Genomic DNA, 26953 nt, shown 5'->3' with positions numbered 1-26953 from the left:
CCTCCCTGCCCCACTGTCTCCTCTGGTCCCTTTGTCCGCACCTGCCAACATCCCTTCCCATCGTCTCGGCCCTTCCTGCCCTGCTCCAGGCCGGGTGCCCAAACCAGCAGCCCGTTCATTCACCACTGTCCTGCCATATCCTGGGACTCCTCTGAGCCCACAACCAGCTTCTCCCTGCCCACCTGTCCCACTCCATTGCTTACCACCGTCCTGGGAGCACAGGGCCAGGCAGGGGCCTGCTGTGTGGGCTGGGGTTGGGCAGGGCAGGGGGCTCCAACCAGATGCTGTAGCTTGGACCGGGGAGGGCAGGATCTGGCCCCTGACCTGTGAGACCAAGTCTCTCCACAGCGCCTGCTCGCACTCACCCCCGGTCTGGTTGTGGCGATACCGCAGGGTGCCCGGGCTTGCGGCGGCGCTGAGGTCCCGCACAGACGGGCTCCGTGCTCTGCCCGTGCCGTGCCGTGCCGGGTCCCGCGGGAGCTTCCATCGGTCCGAGACCCTCCAGCCCCGTGTCCCGCGTGCCTGGCCCGGGGGACTCCCTGCTCCGCTCCGCCGCGGTCCCGCCGTACAGCCCGGCTCGGAGATCCCCGGGCCGCCCGTCCGTCCGTCCGTCCGTCCGCCCTCGCTGCCCAGGGACCTGCGGGCATCCGAGCCCTGCTGACCCCTCCCCATGGGCCCTCGTGCGGGGCAGCTGACGGCCCGGCCTCGCCCCGCCCCGCCCCGTACACACACACGCACACGCGCAGTCTTCCGAGCCCCGCCACCTTCCTGCCGCGCCTCACGGCTCAGCCCCCGCACCTTCACGGCGGGTCCCGCCCGGCTCAGGACCCGCGCGGAGCCCGGCGCTGCCTCAGCGCTCGCCCCGGGCCTGGCCCCCAGCCCCCAGCCTCCCCCGCACGGGCGCCGCACGGCCCCGGGGCTGAGGCTGAGGCTGAGGCCCGAAGACAGGGCTTTCTGCAAGTCACCTGCGCCCCGTTGCGACCTCTCTGTGCGCGCACTCCTGCTCTTCGGGACGCGACCGTGTCTGCACACGCAGGTGAGTGTGACCAAGCGCCCGGGCACGAGTCTTGCTGGAGTCGGTGCTGCGAGGCAGGGGCGTCATTGAGGGTGTCGCTGCACCAGAAACGTGTTGTCACGCGGTTGTGTGCGCCGAGGCTGGAAGGCATTCCTCTCCACGCCGCCTTTCCCGAACTGTTCTACAGAGCCATTTCATTCCCAAAAATGAATGTTGGGTTTGGCATAAAGATGGGCCCAGCGGTGTTGACTGTTTGCACAACAGAAAAGCCCCCGGGGAGAACAGGGGGCAGCAGGGCAGGCCCTATGAGGAGAGGCTGACGGACCTTTACCTACTGAACAAGAAATTGGTTTTTAGATATATAGGGAGTAAAAGGAAGGCCCAGGGAGGAATAGGACCCCTGCTAAATGGGCAGAAGCAATTGGTGACAGACAGGGGGGACAAGGCTGAACTCCTCAATGAGTTCTTTGCCTCAGTGCTTCTAAGCGAGGGGCACGACAAGGCTCTCACTGGGGTTGTAGAGAGGCAGCAGCAGGGCGCCAGACTGCCATGCGTAGACCCTGAGATGGTGCAGAGTCACTTGGAAGAACTGGATGCCTTTAAGTCGGCAGGCCCGGATGAGCTCCATCCGAGGGTGCTGAAGGCACTGGCCGACATCACTGCAGAGCCACTGGCGGGAATATTTGAACGCTCGTGGCGCACGGGCCAAGTCCCGGAGGACTGGAAAAGGGCCAACGTGGTCCCCATTTTCAAAAAGGGGAGGAAGGAGGACCCGGGCAACTACAGGCCAGTCAGTCTCACCTCCATCCTTGGCAAAGTCTTTGAAAAAATTATCAAGGCTCACATTTGCAAGAGCTGGGCAGGGCAAATTATGCTGAGGGGAAACCAGCACAGGTTCGTGGCAGGCAGATCGTGCCTGACCAATCTAGTTTCTTTTTATGACCAGGTTACGAAATGCCTGGACGCAGGAGTTGGTGTTGACGTCATATACTTAGTGCTGCATCTTTCCCTGATTCAGCATTACCCCCAGTGCGACTGCTGCCCTGGACAGAAGGTTTCCAGCACCGCGGAGTCTCTTTGCATCTGTGTGGAGGGGGAATGTGCTGAGGGGAGCAACAAGACCTAGCATCAGCTTCTTGCTCGGGTGAGGGTTGTAGGGAAGAAAAGGTACGCACAGTTTCAGAGTTACGGTAAAGAAACAGGAAAACCTTGTGGGTACACGGAGCTGGACCTAGGTGAGGTGCGCTATGTCGACCCCCTAGCCCTGCAGCACAGACAAGGGAAGTTACTTTACAGCTGGTCAAGGAGCACCTGAGGGATCTGACTGTCACTGATCTCACATGGGAAATGTTTAACTGGAGGTGGAAAAATGACCACTGCAGGCCTCAGACACTCTGAACGGAGTCAGAAACCCCCACCACTGGCCATGAGCCATCCAGGAGCTCCCTTGTGCCCCCGCCTCCTCCCTGCCAGTATCAGAACTGCAGAGTCTCCCCATGCCTGACCAAGGGCGATTGCACCCAAATGCTTGCAAAGAACTATGTAGTTGCTCTAATAAAACATCTCATCTCAGCACAAAAACCCTTGCCTGCCTGAGTCCTTCGATGAGGGCTGGGAAACCTCCAGTCTGTGGTCCAGATCTAGCCACGGCATAATTTCATCCGGCCCCACAGCTTCCACCAGCTTCATGTCCAGCTGCTTGCCACCCCCCACCCCGTTCCCTCCAACACCACCAGCACTGCCGCCGTAAGGTTCGTGTCCAGCTGCTCACCACCCCTGCCACCGCCAGAACCGCCACCACGTCTGTCCGGCCCACAACAGATTTTTCCTCCCATGGTCAGAACAAGGCCCCCCCCCCCAAGACTAATACAGCTACAACCAACACCCCCCCCCCCGCCCCAGTATCAACACCTACAAGTCACCCTTGAACTCAGCGGGGTGTGGGGTAGGGGGATCTTCATCTTTTGACCATGCAACAAGGGTGTGCTGAGATGTGCAGACATCATCTAAGTGGTACTTAAGATAGAAACCCTGCACATCAGCATGACCAGTGCCAAGAGATAGTCGAGATTGCCTCCGTCACACAGCTGGGTGGATAGTCTGGAAAGGCCCCGCACATTGCAGAGTGCTGCACAGTGGAGAGACAGCCAGCTCTGGTGATAACCAGGGATCCTAGATGCCTCAGATCAGAGCCCCTGGAGGAGAAAGCTGCCCTGCCCTGCCCTCCCCCACAGCTGGGGGAATGGGGGGTCCTGCATGTTGAAGCCTGGCAGCCCTCCACGGCAAACGCTCTTGCAGAAAGCTGTGGGGACAGCTGTCCATCTCTTCACTGACCCATGGAGGGGATGGCGTAGGCGCAGCAGTGCCAGGCTCTGCCTGGGGCTCTCCCAGGCTCTGGCTGCCCCTCCTTGCTGCTCCATGGGGCAGGGGGCCGAGGGGGGTCTCCACTCCCCCAGAGGCGCTGGGTGCTGCTGCAGCCCAGGCGGGGGAGGGGCCTGGGCTGGGCCAATGCTCCCAACACCCACTTTCCCCTGCACCAGGCTGCTTGCTGGAGCTGCTGATAAGAGGGGTACTTGGGCCGTGTGTGTCAGCAGTGCAGTGTGCAATGCTATTCATGCCTTCCCCCGGTCTCTCGCAGGAGTGGGGGCCTGCATGCCTGGCTGCGTGGGAGGGATGGAGACTTAGGGGTGAGCAGGGGAGTGACTACTCTCATTTCTTGCACAGCAGCCAGCGTCTCCAGCCTGTCCTTGAATGTGCATGCACGCGCACGCGCACACGTGCACGCGTGCACACACACACACACACACACATCTTCAAGACAGTCCTCTGGTAGCATCGACAGGAAGTTTAGGGTGGACCAAAAAGTATTTTGCCCCAAAATCCTATCCTCACTTCATGTTCATTTAGGGCGTTGTACTTGATGTGGGATATTTTTCTCCATGTGAATTAGTCAATCTGCATAGCTAATGAAATTCTCTCTCTACAATTTGTCATTCACGAATAACAAGCTTTTATTGTTTGTAGATTAAGATGTAAGGAACCAGCTTCAGCCTCGTCCCCCGCAGCCAATGGCCAGGGCTGCGCTGCAGCGGGAATCCCGGGGCCTGGGCCCGGCTCGCACGGCCCCATCTCCCCCCGCACCATGCAGCAACCCTGCAGCACCCTGCGGGCTGCGCTGTGGCCCATTGCACCTGTCACCGTGCAGGAGCCCCTGCAATGTCTGTGTGCAGTGGCTGCAAGAGCTGCAAAGGTGGTGCCAGGCTCCCGACTATGGGTCTTGCTGCTGCTTGTGAGCACTGCAGCCATGCCAGGAACCAGCACTGGTGCGTGGCAGTGCCTGTATGGGGCTGGGGTTAGGACAGAGCAGGGTCCCGATGAGGGGAGTATGGGCACAGTTGGGCGGGGGGTGGCCTCACTGCTAAAGTGGGCTGCGGGGTCCCGCTCCCTCGGTGTGGGGATCCCGGGCTGCGGGGTCCTGGTGGGTTCCCTGGCAGAGGGGTGGCATGGTGGGGGCTCAGCTGGGAGCAACCCCAGTCTCCGTGGGGCCGTGTGAGGCCACCACATCTGGGCTGACACAGGATGGGTAGGGTCTGGGCCCGGTGGGCCCTGCAGAGCCGCACAGGACCCCTGCCCTCCCCACGCTTCCTGCTGGGGCAGCCCTCTTCACTACTCTGCAGTGAGACCCACTAGCCCATGAGGAGCTGCCTTCCAAAAAGCCACGTCCACGGCTCCACATACTACCAGGTGCCTCAGCTTTTTCTTTGACTAGGGAGCCATGTGGATGGCTCCTAATTCCCTTGGTCTGAAACACTCAGCCGTGCCCCCCATGCTCGTGGCTGGATCAATCCAACCCTGTGCACAGAGCAGGCCTCAGCATGGTGCTGCGCATCCCCTGAGGCCGCCTGTGGGCGCAGCACACCACCGACAGGCACCCAGCACCTCCCCTCTCCCAGTATGGCCATTCCTGGCTGGGCTGCGGCTGCCCGGGGAGCTGCTGGGGCCAGGGAGAAAGGACCGCTGCCTGTGACAAGGAAGGTGGGTGGGTGCAAGCCAAGGAGAAGCTGCTTGTCCAGCTGGACCCTCGTCTGCTCTGCAGGGTCCCTCCGGCCCCAGCCTCCACCATGCAGGAGGACCGAGGCCAAGAGGGGCTGAGCACAGGCCCTTGCTGCAGGGTCCTGGCCCCGATGCGGGCGCACGAGGGCTCCCCAAGAGCAGGGTAGGCCAAGTGCTAGGACTGTGCCTGGGATGAGGGGTGTGGGGCAGCATGACCGGGCTGTGGGACACGGTCCCAAGCCAGGCCTGTGCCTTGCGGGGTCAGTCTCCTCCCTGGCCCCTGCCCCGCACTCAGCCAGCTCTGCCCTGTTCTGTCAGCCCCACTGCCCCCTTGCTACACACCTGGTGCAGTCCCGTGTCCGTCCTCTGTGGGCCCCTCTGGGAAGTGGCACCGGGCACTGGGGACCCTGGTGTCTGCCCACTAGTGCTGACTGTCATTCCTGCAGGCTTCCACTGCTACCGTCACCTCTACATGGGGGTGTCGGATCCCAGCCCGGGCGTGCCCTATTTCACTGCCATGAGCTATGTGGACGACCAGAAAATTCTCCACTACAACAGTGAGACGCGGAGACAGGAGCCATGCGAGGACTGGGTGCAGGGCACTGTTGGACCAGACTTCTGGGACAGGGAAACCAGGAGCTTGTGGGGCTGGCAGGGGGGATTTCAATCAAACCTGGTCACCCTGCGGTATCGCTACAACCAGACCGGCGGTGAGTGTGAGCAGGCAGGTGTGAGCAGGAGGCCATGGGGGACCCTGGGACTGAGGAGGGTTCCCTGTCCTGCCATGGGTCAGCACATAGCTCCTCTGTGACCCTGACCAGGGCCTGGATCTGTGTGTTTCAGGGTCTCACATACTTCAGCTCATGTACGGCTGTGAGCTCCACGAAGACAACAGCACTGGAGGGTCCATGCGGTTTGGCTACGATGGGGGAGACTTCATCAGCTATGACCTGAGAACACGCACCTGGGTAGCAGAAACAACACAGGCCCAGGTCACCCAGCGCAGGTGGAATGAGGATAAGGCCCTTCTTCAGGATGCAAGAGCCTACCTGGAGGAGACCTGCACCACGTGGCTGCGGAAGTACCTGCAGCACGGGGAGGCAGCACTGCAGAGCAGTGAGTCCTGGTGTCACTGCGCAGGGCAGCACTGACCAGGGCACCTCCATACCTCGGGGAATGCCCACCCCATCCCCCTGTGTCCAGGGTGCCCAGCACTGCTGTGGGACCTGGTGCCCCTGTCCGTGCCCTGCTCAGGCCTCTCAGCTGGGCAGAGCCCACGGGGTGTCCGTGCCCCAGCCACGTGTCTGAGAACAAGAGATCATCTGTTTAGGACCCCATTCCTGCAGCCCCGAGCTCAGCACAGCCGTGTCTCCTGTCCCCTGTGGTCCTGCCCCACTGCCGTTGGCTCCTGCCTGAAATGGGCGCTGGAGCCAGGTTGTGTGGCCCAGTGCAGGGCCCAACCCGGCCTCCTGGCAGGGGTGCTGAGGGTCCCACAGAAGCAGTCGCTCTCACAGGTGTCTCCTCCCTCCCAGAGCATCCCGTGGCACAGGTGAGCGACAGGCTGTCCTGGGACAGACGCACCATCCTGTCCTGCCGGGTCCACAGCTTCTACCCCAGAGACGTGGCTGTCGTCTGGCTGAAGAACGGGGAGGTGCAGCCCCAGGAAACGAACTGCTCGGGGGTCCTTTCCAGTGGAGATGGGACCTACCAGACCTGGGCCACCATCGAGATTGACCCAAGCAGCAACCACAACTACACCTGCAGTGTGGAGCACGAGAGCCTGGGTGCAGCCCTGAGAGTGGCCTGGGACAAGGGCAGGACGGGTGAGTGACCCCCGCATGGGGAGGGAGAAGAAATGTGGTGCTCGGGGAAGGAGGGGCTGATTGACCCTGCTAAACGGAAGAGGAATTGGGGGCACTATTGGGGGGGGCTCTGGGCCCGTCCAGCATTGCGGGCAGGCCTGGGGGCTCCCCTTAGTCACAGGCCCCTTCCCTCTTCCAGAGTCCAACCCGATGCAGATTGAAGGCATTGTTATTGCTGTCGGTGTCATTGCGCAGCTTGTTGCCATGGCAGGCGCAGGTGTTTGCTGCGTCAGTAAGTGCTGGGGGAAGCCCTTGGGGTCAGGCTATGCCCAGGCCTTGGGGCAGGGGAGCCGGGAGGGCTCATCACCGCCGTGCCTGGGACGTGGGGGATGGTGGATTCTTGGGTTGCTCTGGGCTCCCAGATCCATGTGCCCCCGGGGCAGCAGCATCCAGACCCCAGCACCAGTGCTGCGTGGCTGCCTTGCTGGGGGCCCCGAGGGCTGCTCTTGGGCTCTGCATGGACTTTGCCCCACAGACCATCCTTTCCCTGGTGGGGGGTATCCTGGCCCCACATCCTGGGCTGCGACCATGACCCCAGTTGTGGAAACAGCTGCAGTTGCTGCCCTCTGCCTTCTCCATGCAGAGCGGGCAGGACGGACAGCAGAACATGGAGCAGCGCACAATGAAGCAGCACCCGGTGAGTGTGAAGCCTCCTCGTCTCTCCTGCCCTCTGTGCAGAGCAGCCCCCTGGGCAGACAGCCTCATCCTGCCCCGTGCTGTCTCCCTGCGGGTGTCAGATGGTGCTGGGGAGGCTGGGCAGAGCCTTGGGCCTTGCTCCTGTCTGGGGAGTGAAAAGGGTGTCTGTCACCCTGGCATCTGCACCTTCTTGCTGGCACGGGATGGTGTGAGGCATGGGGGGAGGGGGGGGCATTGGTCTGGGGGAGCCAGTGCCTGCATTTGAGGAACTGTAACCCTCTTCCTTCTCTCAGCCCAAGAAGCCGCGGAGAGGGAAGCCTTCGAAGTCGTGGAGAAGAAAGCTGTGGAGAGCGAAGCCTCTGATGCCATGGAGAGGGAAGCCTTGGAAAGCAAAGCTTTGGTGAGCAAAGCCTCGGCGAGCTCCGGTGAGTGTCAGCATGATGGACCCGACACAGGGGAAGTGCGGCTGGGCCCGGGGGCAGTGGGTGAAGTGGGGGGCTGGCCCTAGGAAGCTGCCTCAGGGCAGGGCAGTCCTGCTGGGGGTCTCTCACGTGCGCGACTTGCAGGTTCCTTTGGGTGAGGGCCAGGTCAAGGAGCACCTGCAATGTGAGTGGTGCCTCCTGGGGTGTCTGTCAGGGAACAGGCAAGGGCATCACAGGAGTTGGTGGGGAGGCTCCAAAGCATCCTTCCCCATGAGGAGTTCATTGACTCGATGCTGGAGGAGACCCCTGGGACTACAGAGGAAGAACTGCCAGAGGTAGCCTGAGAGAATGGAGATGACAGAAGGGCAGGAGGATCCAGGGAACTACAGCCCTGTCAGCTTCACCTCAGTCCCTGGAAAAATCCTGGAGCAGATCCTTGAGGGATCCATTTCTAAACACTGGGAAGAAAAGAAGGTGATCGGGAAGAGTCGGTGTGGATTCCCCAGGGACAAGTCATGCTGGACCGACCCGATTGCCTTCTACGACAAAGTGACTGGCAAGGCTTTTGATACCAACTCCCATAGCATTCATGGTAGCAAGTTGAGGAAGTCCAAGTTGGATGAATGGACTGCAAGGTGGACAGAAGACTGGCTGGAGCATTGGGGTCAGTGGGTAGTAAGCAGTGGCTCGATGTCTAGTTGGCAGCTGGTATCAACTGGTGTGCTCCAGGGGTCGGTCCTGAGCCCAATTTTGTTCAATGTCTTCATCAGCGACCTGGGAGATGGCTGAGTGCACCCTCAGGGAGTTCAGGGATGACACCAAGCTGGGAGGAGTAGCAGGACTAGGATTCAGAGAGACCTCGACACACTGGAGGGCTGGGCCAAAAGGAATCTCCTGAGGTTCAACAAGGACAAGTGCAAAGTCCTGCACTTAGGACAGATTAATGCACTGGGACAGGCTGGGGGTGATGGGCTTGGCAGCAGCTCTGCAGAAAAGGACCTTCAGCTGGCTCTGGGGTGGGCGTCCAGCACCACAGGCTGTCTTGTTTCTCCCTGCAGGAGCAGCTGAAGTCTCACCACGGCACGTGGGCCAACTCGACTGTGAACACTGAGCCTGGGTGAGTGTCGTGCTGGGGGCGGGAGGGGGACCTGGGTCTGGTCTCGAATGCTCTTGGCTTCAGAATGAACTGCGCTGCCCCCACTCACAGAGTGGCCTGCTGCATGCAAAAGCTGCACAAGCTGTTTAAACCTTGGTGCTTGAAGGATTGTCAATCAAAGTCCCAGGAACTTGGGAGTATTTTTCATCCATTTGTAGTCAAGAACACAGTGTCCTGGGCAACAGACAGTAATCATGTGCAACACTAATCACTCTTGCAGTCTTCATATATGTCATGTCCAGATCATAGCAGGCAAAGAAACACGTAGAAAGTCTCAGGTACTACACTTTCTGAACGTGGTATGTTGATGCCTCCAATGAAATTATGCCCTGGGGAAGATTTCATGGAGACATGGTACAAGCAGTGTAGCAGCTCAAGGTCTCTGTCTGCAGGCCCTTGGGAAGTTTCCTCTATTCAAGTGTTAGATCTCCTCTGCACACCATAAACACTGGGGCTCTGGAATTTTGCTGGCCATTTCATTTTGACACTGTTTCAATTTGTTTCAAGGTCAAAACAGAAAAATCAAAATAAAAAAAAAAGGGCTTTGAAAAAGCCTTGAAACAAAAGGAGGCTAGTCAAAATATTTTGAAAGTCGAACTGTTTTGACCATAGCGCTGGGGATCGGAAGTCAGTCCAGCTGGGCTGACTTCCCATCTCCAGCGCAAGACTGGGCTGGGACAGGGAATCAGCACAGCTGGTCTGACTTCCCATCCCTGGCCTTAGAGCAGGCGGTAGGCAGAGAGTCAGTGCCAGTACAGGGGGTGATGGAGCTCAGCTCAACTGAGATGACTTCTCATCCCCATCCCTAGGTAGGGCATCTGGTGGGGATTCAGCCCAGGTGGGCTGACATCTCAACCCCAGTGCTGGATCTGGCTGGGGACATGGAGTCAACGCAGCTGGTCTGACTTCCCATCCCCGGCACTACAGCAGGCAGGAGGAGGGGAGGCAGTGCTAGTGCAGGGGGTGGTGGAGCTCAGCCCAACTGAGCTGACCCCTCATCCCCTTCACTAGGTAGGACATGTGGTGTGGAGTCAGCTCAGCTGGGCTGACTTCCCCATCCCTGACACTAGAGCAGGCAGGGGATGGGAAGTCAGCCCAGCTGGGCTAACTTCCCAAACCCCACGCTAGACTGGGTGGTGGGGTGGAAATCAGCCCAGCTGGGCTGACTGCCCATCCCTGGCACTAGAGCGGGTGGAGGGGTGGGGAGTCGGTGCTAGTGTGGGTGGGCGAGGGGAGGCAGTCAGCCCAGTTGGGCTGACTCCGCATCCCCATACTAGGTAGGGCATGGGCTGGGAGTCTACCCAATTGGGCTGAATCCCCATCCCTGACACTAGATCAGGCTGGGGGCAGGCAGTCAGCAGTACAGCAGGCAGGGGGTGGGAAATCAGCCCAGCTGAAAGGATGTGCCCCCTAGTTAGAACATACACTGCGAGTTAAGAGAGATATAAGCGATACTATCCTACAGAGAACTAGAGCAAGCACAGGAGTGATCAATAGCTTTGACATTGAAACCTTAATGAACAAGTTGAGTAAACTGAGCTCACTTGATAGACAAGCCCTAAAATAGATAAGTTCTTGAAGACCCTTATTGCTCTAGTTGACCGAGACACATTTAGTTAGTACCTATCATCTTTAGCAATGAGTTAACCAGACTGCTCTTGAAATAACTGGCATCTTGAAGAAACAATCCACCTTTCAGAAAGCCACCTTGTGTATGCTTTGGCAATTGCAAGAATATCAGCAATGTCATAACTTAAGAGCTGTCATACAAAAATCCTCTGAGTCAGAATAGCGAAAAGCCCTGGAAATACAGTTTGGGGGGTGGCTGCAACCCCTCCCTCAGTACATCGGTGCAATATCTCAGTTTGCACAGTACAGTTTAAACTAGCCATTAATCAGACCTAGTCTGCCGTGTAGTGTGAAATGCAGATATTCCCCCAGTTGTTCAGTGATCAATGGTGGGCCCCCACGTTTGAGAGCTCCCACACTGATCTAATGAATAAGACCCATCGCATAGATAATTGTGAGAATTAGCCAGAGAGATGGGTGTGCCCAGCTCATAACCATTTGTATGAGCCATGCACTTACAGTCATGACCCCAGTCATTGTAAGTGAGAACGCTAGTAGTTACAAGAGACCCTCACATACGACTTAAAGAATGAGACAGCTTGTGTGTTTTCTTCTAACCCGATTCAGTAGAATAGGGATAAAGTCTCCTTGCTCTCTGTGTGCGAGTGCCACCATCAGGTGATGATTATTACCAACCTACAGACCAAAGAGAGCGTCCCTTTCCTTAATGTCTCGTATGAAGCCATGCACTTGTGGAAATAAGTTTAACCAGGTCTCTTACTTGACTAAGAAGAGAGAGAAAGAGGGGAGAAAAAGATGCTGATGCTATGTGTTTAAAAATGTTCTAAGATAAGGAAAAACCTTCATGCCTTGTTTTGTCTTAATATATTAAGCTCTGCGTGCAGATGTTAACCTCCTCCTTTCCAGGAACCAAAAACTGATAGCTGTTCCCAAAGCACAATGTGTTTGCTGAATAACTAAACTGCCTATGTGTGACAAACAAATGATCAACTTCTTCCTGCTTCTTCAAGGTTACTCTGTCTGAACTGTGCATCTTTTCTCACTGGCTAAAGTATTGTGAGAATAAGTTTAACCAGGCCTCTTTCTTGACTAAGAAGAGAGAGAAAGAAGAGAAAAAGATGCTGATGCTATGTGTTTATAATGTTCTAAGATAAGGAAAAACTTTCATGCTTTGTTTTGTCTGTGTGCAGATGTTAACCTCCTCCTTTCTGCTGAACCAGAAGCTGATAACTGTTCCCAAAACACGGTGTTTTTTTCTAAATAAGTAACTGCTTACGTGTGACAAACGAATGATCGACATCTTTCTGTTTCTCTCAAGGTTGCTTTGTCTGAACCCTGCATCTTTTGTCGCTGTCTAAAGTATAAATACGCTTGTAAACTTGTAGAGGTCAGAGTTCCTTTGAGAGCTCTCCCTGCGATCATTTGTATAGCTTTAAATAAACCTGGATGGCTCTGCCAATTCTAATACAACCACAACGCGAAGTTTGATTTCTTCCACAGTTTGGTGCCGTGACTCGGATAGAGACTCCCGGAGTGATTGGTTGAGATACAGACCGTCTCCTCACTGATGCCCCGGCAGCAAACTAAGGCAAGAAACCTTTTGAAATCTCTACTGAGTCTTTTCAGTGAGAGACTGCCTGTGTGTCTTCCTGTTCGCTGCTTGAGGCTTACCCTATTCGGCCCTTTTGCTGCCAGAATTGTCAGACCCACTATGTAAGTAGGAACTGTGAATTAAGGTTAAAGAAAACTCAAAGAAACTGTGTTGCTGTTGTCAGTGAATGAATCCCCGTGTGAATTGAGTTAAGTTCTGCAAAGAACTATGAGGTCTTTCTGAAGCTAGGAGAGGAAACCTTGTGCAGCCGCCCCGAGGACACCAGACTTGTTCTGTGTGCTCCTCGAAAGCAAGGGTGCAAGGTGGAAACTCTTAGACTGAAGGAGATCAGGGTCGTGTGACAAATTTTCCCTACCCCCACTCTCATGAATGAGCCGTGTCTAACAGTGAGCAACTGCATTGTGTGCCGGTGCTATGGACATTAGCCACAGCATTTCTGTGCTGCTAGCAAATCTCACGACCTGACCGGACACCCTCAATAAGCCTCTCCTGTGTGAAAGACCTGTGGGAATTGAGGTTAAGGATATGGGGAGTGGAGGGTCTAAAGAGGTACTGGCTCTGGCAGAAGGGACTCCAGCATTGTACATGTACACACACTATGACCATAAGAGTTGTAAGTGTCTAGACAAATGGAACTGGTATACCAGGGATGATGCTAGCTTGCAATTTCCTCTGGAGGGAACATTTGATTTAAGAAAAATCTTTCATTTCCTCGGAGCCCTTGAGTCAAGAGGCAGTAAAACACCACAGACCCACTGGGATACATTTTTGATTGGTATTCAGAAGCTTCCAAAAGACGTTAAGAATCTCAAGTTCGCAGCCTGAAGGACTCCCAAGAAAAAATAAATCTCAGATAAAAGAATTAAAACAGAAAAATGCACCAAAAGGGGATCCCCCATCAACAACATTATCAGCACCAACACAACTTTATCCACAATTGACTGAGAATGAATCTGTAGAAGACCTAATTGATTTTTTTTAGTGTGCCACCCCCATACCATAGATTCATAAATGCTAGGGTCGGAAGGGACCTCAATAGATCATCAAGTCCGACCCCCTGCATACGCAGGAAAGAGTGCTGGGTCTAGATGACCCCAGCTAGATGCTTATCCAACCTCCTCTTGAAGACTCCCAGGGTAGGGGAGAGCACCACCTCCCTTGGGAGCCCGTTCCAGACCTTGACCACTCGAACTGTGAAGATCCCTTTCTGCTTCCGTTCCACCCAGCAGGTCATTCCCTAGGCTGTAGGTGTGCTGGACATCTTTCCTCCCTAGGTGCAGCACTTTGCATTTCTCCTTGTTGAATTGCATTCTGTTGTTTTCTGCCCATTTGTCCAACCTGTCCAGGTCTGCTTGTAGTTGTCCACTTCTCCCCACAGTTTTGTGTCATCCACAAAGTTGGACAGAGTACACTTCAGTCCCTCATCCAAGTCGCTGATGAAGACATTGAAGAGTATTGGTCCAAGGACCGAGCCCTGCGGGACCCCACTGCCCACACCCTTCCAGGTCGAAACCGACCCATCCACCACGACTCTCTGGGTGCGACCCTCTAGCCAATTAGCCACCCACTGGACTGTGAAGTCATCCAAGTCACAGCCTCTTAACTTGTTCACCAGTATGGGGTGGGATACCGTATCGAAGGCCTTCCTGAAGTCCAAGTATACGACATCCACCCCTCCTCCTGTGTCCAGGCATTTCGTAACCTGGTCATAGAAGGAGACTAGTTTGGTCAGGCACGATCTGCCCGCCACAAACCCGTGCTGGTTTCCCCTCAGCATAATTTGTCCTGTTGGGCTCTCACAAATGTGAGCCTTGATAATTTTTTCAAAGACTTTGCCAAGGATGGAGGTGAGACTGACCGGCCTATAGTTGCCCGGGTCCTCCTTCCTCCCCTTCTTGAAAATGGGGACCACATTAGCCCTTTTCCAGTCCTCCGGGACCTGGCCCGTGTGCCATGAGCGTTCAAATATTCCCGCCAGTGGCTCTGCAATGATGTCGGCCAGTGCCTTCAGCACCCTCGGATGGAGCTCATCCGGGCCTGCCGACCTAAATGCATCCAGTTCCTCCAAGTGCCTCTGCACCATCTCAGGGTCTACGCACGGCAGTCTGGCGCTTTGCTGCTGCCTCTCTACAACCCCAGTGAGAGACTTGTTGTGCCCCTCACTTAGGAACACTGAGGCAAAGAACTCATTGAGGAGTTCAGCCTTGTCCCCCCTGTCTGTCACCAATTGTTTCTGCCCATTTAGCAGGGGTCCTATTCCTCCCTGGGCCTTCCTTTTACTCCCAATATAGCTAAAAAACAATTTTTTGTTGTCCTTTACCTGGGATGCCATCCTCAGCTCCATGGTAGCTTTGGCCTATCTAACTGCCTCCCTACAAGCGCGAGCAGAGGAGGTATACTCCTCTTTGGTGATCTCTCCCTGTTTCCACTTCTTATGTGCTCCCATTTTGGCCTGTAGGCTGTCCTGGATTTCTCTGGTCAGCCAAGGAAGCCTCCTGGCCCCTTTCCCTCTTTTTCCTCGCATTGGGATCATCTCCCTCTGTGCCCGAAGGATCATTTCCTTAAGGCACAGCCACCCTTCCTCAGCTCCCATCACTTCAAAACTCCTACTCTGCAGTGCGTCCTTGACTAATCGCCTGAGTTCATTGAGATCAGCTTTCCTAAAGTCTAGCACTTTCACCCTACAAGTTACCTTACCCACTCGATGTCTTATGAAGAATTCTATTATTTGGTGATCACTGTCCCCAAGGTGACCACCGATCTGTAGGTCCCCTACCATATCATCCCCCGTTGCCAATACCAGATCCAGTAAGGCATTTCCCCCCCAGTGCGACCATGTACCTCCTGTGTCAGGTGGAGGTCCTGTACACAGGTTAGAAACCTACGTGAATGGTGGGACTTTGCTGTCTGCGTCTCCCAGCAGATGTCTGGGTAGTTTAGGTCCCCCATGACTGCCGCCTCCTTAGTTTTTATGGTCTCCGAGAGCTGCCTCAGGAGCCCCGAATCTAGTTCTTCCCCTTGATGTGGGGGTCTGTAGCAGACCCCTACCACCAAATCCCTTTCTCCTTTCCCCCCATGTAGTCTAACCCACAATCCTTCTACTTTCTCCTCCTTCGATTCCGTCTTGATGAGGGTCGATGTATATTGCTGCTTGACATAGAGCGCAATCCCTCCCCCTTTCTTCCCCACCCTGTCCTCTCTGTACAGCCTATAACCGTCAGTATGTACCGCCCAGTCATGGGACAAATCTCACCAGGTTTCTGTTAGCCCTACTAAGTCGTAGGTGTTTTCTGCAAGCAGGAGCGCTAGTTCATCCTGCTTGTTCCCCATGCTCCTAGCATTAGTATATAGGCACTTGAGCCCTGTGACTGGTGCCTTTGCTGCCCCCCAGCTCCGAATCCCAAGGGGCCTCTTATTTCTTACCTTCTCATTGCTTACCTGTTCTGTATTGCTGGCCGCCCCATGGATTGCACGTTCCTGATGTTCTCCTTCTTCAGGCTGGGCTGTCCTTGTGGGTGCCACATGGTTTGGTGGTCCACAGCTTCCCCCACCCTCATCTTCCCCTCCCCCTGACGAGCCTGGTTTAAAGCCTGCTGGAGGAGATCCACCAACCTAGAAGAGAACACACGCTTACCTTTGGGGGACAGGTGAAGCCCATCCCAACTGAGCATGTCCCTCGTCATGATGTGTGGGTCGTTGTCTAGGAAGCCAAAGCCTGCCTCGAGACACCATTGCCAAAGCCGCCAGTTGGTCTCTCTAATGCATTTCTCATGCTGTCTTCCACATCCGCTCACTAGTAGGATGGAAGAGAATACCACCTGTGCACCAATCTCCCTCAGCACGCTGCCCAGAGCACTGTAGTCCATCATCAGGTGATTGGCGGTTCTCCTGGCCTCATCATTAGTACCCACATAGACCAGGACCATGGGGTAGTAATCGGTGGGCTTGATCCTGGCCTGGATTACCTCCGTCATGTCCCGATCACTTGTCGCCTCCTCCCCTGGGTCCGCTTGGATCTCTTGACCTGTTCAGAGTGTGGAGAATGTGGCTTTTGTTCCTGCCCAGAGGTTTCCTTCTCTCCTTCCATCTCCTGCAGGGTCGCCAGGGCCTCGTACCTATTCTCTAGTCGGACTGGAGGAACTGGTACGGGTTTGCTGCAAGCAGCTCCAGTCCTGGATGTGACCGTCTGCCACTCTGCTGTGGAGGGTACTCCCTGGGATGCTTCTTCCTTAGGTGCCTGGTCCTGCAGGGAAAGGAAATAACTGTCAAAGGTCGGCGGCTCTTGTTCTCCCGGTGTTCCTGGGAGCATTTCATGCATCCTGGAGTAGACTGACCCTGCATTTCCTGGCCAACCCCAACGTGTGGACATGACCCAACACCAGCATCCCTCCAGATCCTTTCCCAGCGAGCAATGTCACGGTGCCATGATCACCACCGGCGCTGGGGCAGTTCTAGGGGATCGTCTCCAGTCTCTTGCCAGTGGAACAATGAGTCTCCCTTCTCCCCCCTCTCCACACACTGCAGCCTCCAGCTCCCTTCATCCCAGGCCAGTCCAGGAGATAAGCAGGACTTTCCCTGTGCCACCACCCCAGGGCTCACCTGTGCACTCTCTTCCCACCTGCAGGTGCCGGGACCCTGAGCAGAGTGGATCAGCAGCCTCCAGAGGAAGAGCCTGTAAACCTGGAGCTGCAGAGACCCTCCCCAGGGAGACAGGGACAGAGCGGCTCCCTGACGCCTGGGCTGGGCCAGCTGCAGGAGGGGCAGGGCAGGCTGGCGAAGCAGGGGCAGAGCATGGAGGTGAGCAGGGAACCGGCTGGAGATGGGGGTGGGAGTGCAGCTGGGGCAGAGCCCAGGAGGAGCCAGGGGTGCTGTCAAGAGCTTGGGGAGCAGAGAGACCAGAAGAGTGAGCAGGGGTGCTGGCACGGGAAGGCCTGGTCAGAGTCCAGCCAGCCAGCACCAGGGAGCCGGGGGCAGTGGTCTCTACAGCTGAGCCCAGCAAGTCCTCTCCCACTTGCCTAGGACTGGGGAGCACAGAGGGTCTCTGCAGCCAATGCCAGCAGGGTCCCCCCAGCCCATCAGTTTGGCAGGAGTGAGCAGCACACCTGGCTGCTGATTATCTGTGTTAGTGTGAGGGGAGGCAGAATGGATTTGCAGCCAGGATGGATTTGCAGCTTACAGATTAACTGAATCAGAGGCACAGCACAGGTTTTTTCAGTTCTACACTGATTTGATAAGTTGGAATTGAAGGATACGTACAGAGACCAGACTATTAAAAAGAGAGAGTCTTTTGAATACCAAGTGCAGAAGGGCAGCGTGGTGGGAAGGGGAACAGTGCTGGAAGAGGGGATGTAAGTAGATACCCCCCCAGAAAAAGGGGACACAGCAGCTAATCCAGTTAATCGGAGAAGACTGCACAGTCTCTGTGTGGACCGTGCGTAACACAACCCAGCCTGCACATGATTTCTGGTTGCACAACTCCATGTTCAGGTTTGTGCTGAAGTGTTTGGTCTAAGGACAGCTGCTCCGAGGTCAGCACTGGGAAGTGCAGGGAGGTGAAAGTGTCCTGCCACAAGCCTTTCTCTCTTCCTGGACTAGATGTCACCAGCAGGGCCAGGGGGCTGTGGGGGGAGTGTGGGGCAGCAGCAGGGGTGGAGGGCTATGGGTTGGGAGCAATTTTTTCTTTTATAAGAGAATTTGCAGTTCTTAAACCAAGAAAACCAGGTTCCCTGAATATCACGTGTCAGCCGAGTAGCGTACCCCTGTCTGTCCTGGCTAAGCGTGCAAAGCGCTGTAGTGCAGAGTGAGTGCAGACAGGGCCATGGGGGCAGTGGGGCAGGAGACACTGATGCTGTAACGCTTGTCCCTGCAGCTCCAGGAGGTGTTTGAGGACTTGGCAGTGTATTTCACACGGGAGGAGTGGGAGCTGCTGGAAGAGGAAGACAAGGGGCTTTACCGGGACCAGATGCTGAGGAACTACCAAGCCCTCGTTTCCCTGGGTAAACCTCTGGTTCTTGCCTTGCCCTGGAGCCATGTGAGCTCTGCAGTGGTGTTGTCGTCTCCCTGCTTTTAACAGTCTCATCCTTGTGAGCCTTTGGCCAGTGGCTTAAATCCCTTTGTTCCATAGTTTCATAGTTTCATGGTTGGTCGGGTCGGAACAGACCTTGACAGATCATCAAATCCGATCCCTGCCATGGCAGGAAAGAGCACTGGTGTCAAACGACCCCAGCAAGGTGTTCATCAAGCCTCTTCTTAAAGACCCCCAGGGTTGGAGCCAGCAGCACTTCTCTTGGAAGTTGGTTCCAGATCCTAGCCACCCTGACTGTGAAGTATCACCTCCTGATGTCTCGTCTGAATCTACCCTCTCCCAGCTTGTGACCGGTATTTCTAGTCACTCCTGGTAGTGCTCGGGGGAACAGGGACTCCCCCAATGCCTGCTGGTCCCCCTGACTAGTTTGTAATAGGCCACTAGATCCCCCTCAGCCTTCTCTTGTGGACGCTGAACAGGTTCAGGTCCTGCAGCCTCTCCTCGTAGGGCCTGCCCTGCTACCCCCTGACCATGCGAGCGGCCCTCCTCTGGACCCTCTCCAGGCTGTCCACATTCCTCCTGAAGTGTGGCGCCCAGAACTGGACGCAGTACTCCAACTGCGGCCTGACCAGTGCCGCATAGAGGGGGAGGATCACCTCCCTGGACCTGCTCGAGATGCATCTGTGGATCCATGACAAGGTGTGGTTGGCCTTCCTGACCGCGTCCCCACACTGTCAGCCCATGTTCATTTTGGCATCAATAATGACTCCAAGATCCTTTGCTGCTGCTGCACTGACGAGAAGGGAGTTCCCCAGCCTGTAGGTCTGCTGCTGGGTCTTCCTCTCCAGGTGCAGCACCTTGCACTTGTCAGTGTTGAATCTTCCTGTTCTTATCCACCCACCCCTGTAACCTGTCTAGGTCCGATTGCAGCCTATTCCTCCCTTCTAGCGTGCCTACTTCCCCCCACATCTTAGTGTCATCTGCGAATTTGAACAGGGTGCTTTTTACCCACTTGTCCAAGTTTATGATGAAGATGTTGAACTGTGCGGGTCTGAGTACCGAGCCCTGGGGGACCCCACTGCCCACATCCCTCCAGGTCGAAAATGACCCGTTCACCACCACTCTCTGGGTGCAGCCCTACAGCCAGTTAGTGACCCATTTAACTGTGTAGGTGTGGATGCCACAGTCCCTTCGTTTTTTTTTAATGAGAATAAGGTGAGAGACAGTGTCCGAGGCCTTCCTGAAGTCCAGAAAGACTATGTCCACTGCTACCCCTGCGTCTAAGCATTTTGTGACCTGGTCGTAGAAGGCCACCAGGTTGGTCTGACAGGACCTGCCTCTAATGAACCCGTGTTGATTGCCCCAAAGCATAACCTCCCCTGCCAGCCCCTCGTGGACATGCACCAGGATAACTCTCTCAAAAAGTTTCCCCAGGATCAAGGTAAGAGTAACTGGCCTATAGTTGCCTGTGTCCTCGTTCCTCCCTTTTTTGTAATTGGGAACCACACTGGCCCTTTTCCAGTCCTCTCGTACCACACTAGAGCACCACGAGTGCTCGTAAAGCCATGCCGGGGTACCGCAATGACCTCTGCTAATTACCTCAGCACTCAGCGGTGGAGGTCGTCAGGACCAGCTGATTTAAATACATCCAGTCCCTCCAGAAGATCCCTGACTAGATGCTCCCTGCTCTGTCCATGATCTCGCTGCTTCCCTCTGCTCTGTCCATGGTCAGACGTCTCACATTTCAGACTTGTATATATTCCTTCTTCATTTGATCCAGCCTCCTTGATAACATGATTTCCCATTGCCTTCTCACTATGACCATATCATTTGCCATTCGTTGTGCCTAAAAATGCACTAACAGCTGTTGCTTGTGCAGTTATTCTGATTTCCTCCCTCTCTTGCCTAGTGTGTCCTGTCCAAGCTCATTTCCACTCATTTGCCTGGAATTGCACTGGTGTTTGCTTCCTATGCCCATACGTCCACTACCTGGATGAAAAGGGCCATCCTCTTCCCCCTGCTATGCCTTCCCTTTCATCCTAAATGTCCATCCTCCCTTGTCCTTCAAGTCCTTAGTATAATCCGTGAGTTCATTGGCTCCATTCCCCAAATTTCAGTTGCTTATTCTGCATCCAGTACCAGTGGATAAAATCTCTTTAACCACTGCCCAAACAGGATATCGAGGCCCTGCCCCTCACTTGATCTTCCGCATCTAGGGAGGACAGGTGGAGCTCTGGGTCTGTGATGATGAGGACCATGGGGCAATCCCAAGGTCGGAGGACGTGCTGCCAGGTGAGTGGTGGCTGTCCCCTCCACCCGACTCCCCTCTCACAAATGCTCCATGCCCAAGGTGAAAGGGAGCCTGGAAACTGCAGACCTGCCCTGTGCTGCCATTTCAGGGTGCTGACCTCAAATAGCTTGTGCTGTCATGTGTGCAGACGGGTGTTGTTCCACCCCCTGAAATTCAAACTGTGGAAACTGTTACCAACAGGACTGTTTTCGCCAAAGACCCCCAATGTTTGACATGGCCCCTTGCTGATATAATATTAAGTAAACCTTAATAGTAATTATTACAAGTTTTGTCCATGTAATACGACCTGACAAGTGGCTTCATTAGGGTTCATTAGGATCAGACAAACATCCCATGATCAGGGTTTTTGGGGACCAGACATGTTCTCAGGAATTGTGCCCCTTCTATATAATGGGCAACGCTTTCCTTGTTGTTTCAAATGGATTGCTTGGTACTACTGGAGCACTCCCAGTGCCCCTCTGCCCTGCAAGATGCTGGAGAGATGCTAAGGGACAAAAGCAAAGGAACAAAAGGATGACAATACAAACAAACGGTCAATCTACCATTCTCAATCTTTGGCATCACTGATGTGTTTGAGACCCATGAGGCCATGCTCCAGGGATGTACCATTTTCTGTAGCCACTTTGCAGATATACCAGAACCCATCCAGAACTTGTGCTTACATTTCCTTGTCTAGCATAGTTAACACCACAGCCACTTACAGCAATACTGGTACACAAACACAGCCGCACAAGCAAGACAATGACTATGCAGAACGCAGTAAAGCCTCAGTCTTCTTTGTACCAAGGGAATTTCTTGATGACTCACTGCTGGTACACATTCTGGAAAACACAAAGACAAAAAAGGGAATGGCTTAACCCCCTTTAAGTTAGTTCATGTCATGGGATCACTTCTGACACTGTGGCTGGCTTGGCCCTGGCCCTGGCCCTGGCCCTGGCCCTGGCCCTGCTGGATTCCCCTCTTTGCAGCTTGAGAGGCTGCTTTTTTAGCAATCTTTTCTACTTCAAGTGACAGCTGCTGCCAGGTGTACCCCGCCAGACACTTTCCCTCCTAGGCATTCACCAGGGGTTTTCCGTTGGGGCAGGCTCCCCCTGCCCTTTTCCCAGCCAAGAGTAACGCACAAGGCAGTGAGAGCCAAGGTTTTCAGGCGCTCTGCACTCGCCTTTCTCAGGGGTGGCAACGTGGCATTTTGTAGAGACTGCCCTGGCACAAGTACCTCCACCACACTAACCAGTCCCAGGAGGATGTAGTTAATGGGCCTTACCCAGGTCTAATTTTTAGCCTCTTCTGGTCCTGGTTATTTTCACCCATGATGGGCACAGTCTCTCACTTCTGGGCTTTTTGCTACCCCCAGCCATTCTTGTTGTACAAGAGAGAGGCAGGGGCTGTCTCTGGTGTCTCCTGGTCCAGTGGACCTGGAGCACCGGACAAGTGTAACCCTGGGCTCAGGCTACATGAAGTAGGTCAGTGGAGTGGGTGGGATTCAGAAGATTTCATGTTGTGGGGGGAAGCGAACCCCCCACTGCTTGCAGCACATTCTCCCCTTGTGATGTTTCCTCTCTGGGGCCCCGAGTGTCACAAAGCCTGAGGCTCAGCCCAGAGTCCGTGTGCGGGTTCGTGCCAAGGCCTTTGTCCCAGTGCAGCTGTCTGTGATGTGGAGGCTGCCTGGGATTCATTAGCAGAGGAAAGCCCCATGGGCTCAATCCCTGCACCAGACATTGCCCCAGAAATATGTAGGTAGCAGATCACTGCTGTCAATCCTCCACTCCCAGAACATTTCTTGGAGGGATAATGCATGAAACATGATGGGTTTTGCTACCAAGCAGTGTAAGGCAGTGCTCACCACACACTCCTGACTTGTGACAAGTCCTGGACATGCACCACGAGGTTTTTCACCCTTGTACCCAGATGCTGCTTTCAGGACTGCCAGAGATCAAGGGCAAGCATTGCAGATGGGTCTCACCAAAGCACTAGGGCGTGTGGAGTGTGTCAGCCAAGTCAGGTGGAGGGCTCAGCACCATCTTCCCCTGGACCCACCAGTGCTGTGGGATAAAGCAGCCCTTTGAGAGCCTCATTTTTCCTTTTATCAGATCCCTCTGGTCTCAGCCTCATTCTCTTAAAACGTGAACCTATTTGGGTACCGTCTAAACGCACATGTCCCACGTGTTTGTTGGAGCAGGGCCTGAGGTGATGGGGCTGAGAGCTGGGCCAGAAATCTTGAGAGTCTGCCTCCTAACTCCACCGAGTAGGGAAGTTGAGACTGGCACAGGGTCCTGGCACTGCCTCACCCCCGGCACTTGGGCCTTAGGCCAAAAGACCTAGTTTTCTTGAGGAAACACAAGTGCCAAGTCCTGTCCTGCTCTGAGGCCCATCCCAGCAAAGGGAATAGCAGTGCTTGCCCCTTGGCAGCAGGGCAGAGACTAATCTGGTGTTTCTTCCTTCCATGCAGGACATGCCTGGTTGCTGAGCAGAACCAAGAAGCAGGCTCCTGAGGAAGGGCCTGGAAAGCTGGAGCCACCATGGGCTTCCCTGGGGAGTGTGGGTGAGGTGGATTCCCTGACCCAGCAAATAACCAGTGGCACAAGGGTCAGGGGATGCCCCCAAAGCAGGAGACTATAGCAGTGAACATGCTCCCAACTCTAGTTGGGCATTGGAGTGAAGAAGGGAAAGAAGCCAGAAACAGCCTGAGGTGCAGGGAATAATACGTCATGCTGAGACACCTGAAGAGGCAAAAAGGAAATGTCCACTGGAGAGAGACACTGCATGCAAACCAGGGCAGTGTGGGGGGCCTCAGAGGGAAGCAGGAGCCCACCACTAAGCCCAGGGGGAGAGCCCACTCCTGCTCTCAGTGCAGGAAAAGTTTTAGCTGCCCCTCACGCCTGGCTCTGCACAAGATAAGGCACGCTGGGGAGAAGCCCCATGTACACGCCACGTGTGGGAAGAGCTTCACCTCCCTCTCGACCCTGGCTGCTCACCACCAGATCCATTCTGGACAGCTCCCCCACCGCTTCACCAAAAGGGGGAAGAGCTTTGTGCACAGCTTGGAGCTGCTCAAAACCCAGGATGTACACAGGAAGAAGCATCAGTACTTCTGCGTCACATGTGGTAAGACCTTCACCCATTTCTTCTCCCTGGTTCAGTACCGGCGCTTGCACTTGAGGAGGAAGACACAACGTTGCACCGAGTTCAGGAAGAACTTTATCAGCTGCCAAGGCATCTCCCAATATCGGTGTGTCCTGAGGAGGCAGCAGCCACACTGCTTCACAAAGTGTGGGAAGAGCTTCAGGCAGCCCTCCAGCCTGGCCAGGCACAGGTGCATGCAGACACGGGAGAAGCCTCATCATTGCTCTGTGTGTGGGAAGAGCTTCATCTCCTCTTCCAAGCTGGCCCAACACCAGGTTGTCCACACAGGGGAGAAGCCACATCAGTGCTCTGCATGTGGGAAGAGCTTCACCCAATCCTCCACCCTGGCCCGGCACCAGCGCATCCACACTGGCGAGAAGCCATATCATTGCTCTGAGTGTGGGAAGAGCTTCAGTTATTCCTCCACCCTGGCCAAGCACATGCGGATTCACATGGGAGGTAAGCCATATCAGTGCTCTGAGTGTGGGAAGACCTTCAGCCAATACACCAGCCTGGCCCAGCACCACCTCATCCACACAGGAGAGAAGCCAAATCAGTGCTCTGCATGTGGGAAGAGCTTCACCCACCCCTCCAGCCTGGCCCAGCACCAGCGCATCCACACTGGCGAGAAGCCATATCAGTGCTCTGAGTGTGGGAAGAGCTTCAGTTATTCCTCCTCCCTTGCCATGCACAAGTGCATTCACATGGGATATAAGCTACATCAGTGCTCTGAGTGTGAGAAGAGCTTCAGTTATTCCTCCAAACTGGCCCACCACCAGTGTGTCCACATGGGGGAGAAGCCACATCAGTGCTCTGAGTGTGGGAAGAACTTCAGTTATTCTTCCTCGCTGGCTAGCCACCAGCACTTCCACACAGGAGAGAAGCTATGTCAGTTCTCTGAGTGTGGGAAGAGCTTCACTTGCTCCTCTGGCCTGGCCAACCACCAGCGCATTCATACGGGAGAGAAGCCATATCAGTGCTTTGAGCATGGGAAGACCTTCAGTTATTCTTCCTCCCTGACCAAGCACCAGTGCGTCCACACAGGGGAGAAGCCATATCAGTGCTCTGAGTGTGGGAAGAGTTTCAACATCCTCTCCAGCCTGGCCTGGCACCAGCGCATGCACAAAGGGGAGAAGCCACATCATTGCTCTTAGTGTAGGCAGAGCTTCACCTACTCCTCCAGCCTGTGCTGAACACCAGTGCATCTACACAGGGGAGAAGCTACATCGGTGCTCTGAGTATTGGAAAAGCTTCCCCCATCTCTCCCACCCATCCTGGAATCAGCACATGCACACCCAGAAGCATCCCTAATTCTGCCAGCAGTGCAGGAAGGGCTTGGAGATGTCTGCCTGCTCAGCACCCACCAGTGGTGCATTCAGACAAACACCCCCATGCTGGTGGCCTGCAGAAAGATTTCCCCCAGGCTTTGTCCCTTGTAGGGTACAGTGGGAGTCCAGATCCCAGATGCTGGCCCCCAAGGTATGGTTGTGGGGGGCAGGGGGCTAAAAGGAGACACCTCAGGCTGAAGTCAACTCTGATGTGGGTGGAGGAGATGACGAGGAGATGATCTTTGCATCAGCCTTGGAGCCTGTGCATTCCCCATCATTCTCTAACAGTATTCCCAGGGAAGAAGGGCCTTCACGCTAGGGTGCCCTCTCCCAGACGGCTGACTTCAAATGACACCCAGGGATTTTCCTTAGCTGCCTCCCAACTTTCTCCTTCCTCCTGGTCCAGGGGTTGTGGTAGATGAGCCCCTGAGTTGCAGGGAGGAGTGCATTTATGGCTGGGGAAGCATTCCCTACCCTCCTCCCTGACCTTGCCTTTCCTCACCACCACATCACCCCTCTTCCAGACCTGCCCATGCCCAGTGGGGTCTGCCAGGAGCTGCTTCTACCACCTCTGGAGCTTTATTCACATGTTTTGCTTGTCAGCCTCTGCAGAACTGTGCAACACGGGGGGCGTGCTGCTCCCCTGACCTCCTCCCCTTCATTGTATTTTCTCTCATGCATTCCCTGCTACTAAAGCAACAGAACTGGACACACCACCTCTGTGGTTGATCTTTTTGTCCTCTCCCAAGCTGTGCAATGAGAACAGACCCAGCCCCACAACCCTTTCCAGGTCAGATCTCTCTGTGCCTTCCAGCCCCTTCCCTTTCTAAATGATTCACCACAGTGCAGAGGTTGTTGCTAACCCTTGGGAGCAGGAGGTAGTCTGATCTACCCACCCTGCTGCTGCCTGACTGGCTGCTCCCACCCACTTCTGCCCTCTTCCCACAGCAGGACCCAGAGCTGGGTGAGCCAGCACCACAGGGTGAGCAATCCTGGGCGAGCAACTGGCAACTGGCTCAACAGGTGCCCCAAGCCAGCCCCGTCTGCCCTGTTCCTGCCCTCACCCACCACAGCCACCCATCTGCCCCATGGAGGTGACTGGGAGAGTGTGGGGCAGTCTGTGCATGGTGCCAGCTCCAGTGGGGTGTCTCCCCACTTGGGAAAGCAGGTTCTCCACACCACTGCCAGCACCCCTGCCAGCATGCCTGCAACATGCAGTGCTGGGGCAGGTATTAGGGTCAGGACAGGTGGTGTGTGCTGGGCCTGTGGTGGGGCCTTGGGCACAGGCTGTCCAGCCAAGCATGGGGGAATCAGGCTGAGTTTCACCCCTTGGGGGGGGTTGCTCCAGCAACAGCCCCTGCAGAGTCAGGGGCAGGGCTGGATCTGGGGGTGTTACTTGCAAGGACCTGACGCAGATGCTGGTGTCTGTCCCATGTGGGATCTGTGTTCACCTGGGGCAGGCGTGAAGGGAGGCAGGGTAGGTAGGGGTGTTACCTCATTGCTCTGCAGGGGGGCATCATCATTGGGGGGGCACAACTCCACCTAGGGTATGTATGAGGTACACCTACAGGTGGGACTAGGGGTCCACACTTACCTGTGGCAGGTGTAATAAGGGCTGTAATGGGGCAGAGGGTGCTATACCACCATTGTGCAGCAGGCATACTGTGGGGGTGTCTGTGCTCACCTGGGGCAGGTGTGGGATGGGCTCTTACGGGGTAGGGGGATCAGTGGACCCCCATCTCTTCCTCTCTCTCCTTCTACTTGAACTCCTCACCCCTGTGCCCAAAAAAGCCCAAGCCCAACTGGTGACCCCACTCCCT

The 26953-nt window shown here is 55.3% G+C and overlaps 2 protein-coding genes across 7 annotated transcripts; both read left to right on the top strand.

Annotated features, from left to right (window-relative positions):
* The first annotated feature begins 945 nt into the window (after positions 1–945).
* LOC102562213 (major histocompatibility complex class I-related gene protein) lies at positions 946–12204 on the top strand. Of its 4 annotated transcripts, none has more exons than XM_059725494.1 (11): positions 946–1036; positions 2034–2182; positions 4040–4338; positions 5515–5778; positions 5912–6184; positions 6601–6891; positions 7070–7162; positions 7514–7567; positions 7860–7991; positions 9047–9105; positions 11925–12204. In XM_059725494.1, exons 3-10 carry the CDS (start codon positions 4158–4160, stop codon positions 9097–9099), a joined length of 1341 nt encoding a protein of 446 aa, XP_059581477.1. In that variant the 5' UTR covers positions 946–1036; positions 2034–2182; positions 4040–4157; the 3' UTR covers positions 9100–9105; positions 11925–12204. The 4 variants fall into 4 exon arrangements, with proteins under 4 accessions (XP_059581477.1, XP_059581495.1, XP_059581483.1 ...); XM_059725512.1 differs by lacking the exon at positions 11925–12204 and adding an exon at positions 11619–11637; XM_059725500.1 differs by having other exon boundaries at positions 947–1036; positions 1962–2182.
* A 30-nt stretch (positions 12205–12234) lies between these two features.
* On the top strand, positions 12235–25849 carry LOC109285732 (zinc finger protein 501-like). Of its 3 annotated transcripts, XM_059725485.1 has the most exons (4): positions 12235–17143; positions 18216–18342; positions 20547–20663; positions 23132–25849. In XM_059725485.1, exon 4 carries the CDS (start codon positions 23391–23393, stop codon positions 24957–24959), a length of 1569 nt encoding a protein of 522 aa, XP_059581468.1. In that variant the 5' UTR covers positions 12235–17143; positions 18216–18342; positions 20547–20663; positions 23132–23390; the 3' UTR covers positions 24960–25849. The 3 variants fall into 3 exon arrangements, with proteins under 3 accessions (XP_059581468.1, XP_059581466.1, XP_059581464.1); XM_059725483.1 differs by lacking the exon at positions 20547–20663; XM_059725481.1 differs by having other exon boundaries at positions 18216–20663.
* The last annotated feature ends 1104 nt before the right edge of the window (positions 25850–26953 follow it).

This window comes from Alligator mississippiensis, chromosome 1 (assembly GCF_030867095.1).
Source record: "Alligator mississippiensis isolate rAllMis1 chromosome 1, rAllMis1, whole genome shotgun sequence".
Taxonomy (NCBI): Eukaryota; Metazoa; Chordata; order Crocodylia; family Alligatoridae; genus Alligator; species Alligator mississippiensis.
Note: the sequence above shows the minus strand (reverse complement) of the source record. Positions and strands in the feature narration are given on the sequence as shown.

Coding starts and splice junctions, on each gene's coding strand:
- LOC109285732 (XM_059725483.1), top strand. CDS start 23,391: ATGCTGAGACACCTGAAGAGGCAAAAAGGAAATGTCCACTGGAGAGAG.
- LOC102562213 (XM_059725494.1), top strand. CDS start 4,158: ATGCAGCAACCCTGCAGCACCCTGCGGGCTGCGCTGTGGCCCATTGCA. Junction 4,339..5,514: donor CATGCCAGGAACCAGCACTG/GTGCGTGGCAGT, acceptor TCATTCCTGCAG/GCTTCCACTGCTACCGTCAC. Junction 7,992..9,046: donor CAAAGCCTCGGCGAGCTCCG/GTGAGTGTCAGC, acceptor TTCTCCCTGCAG/GAGCAGCTGAAGTCTCACCA.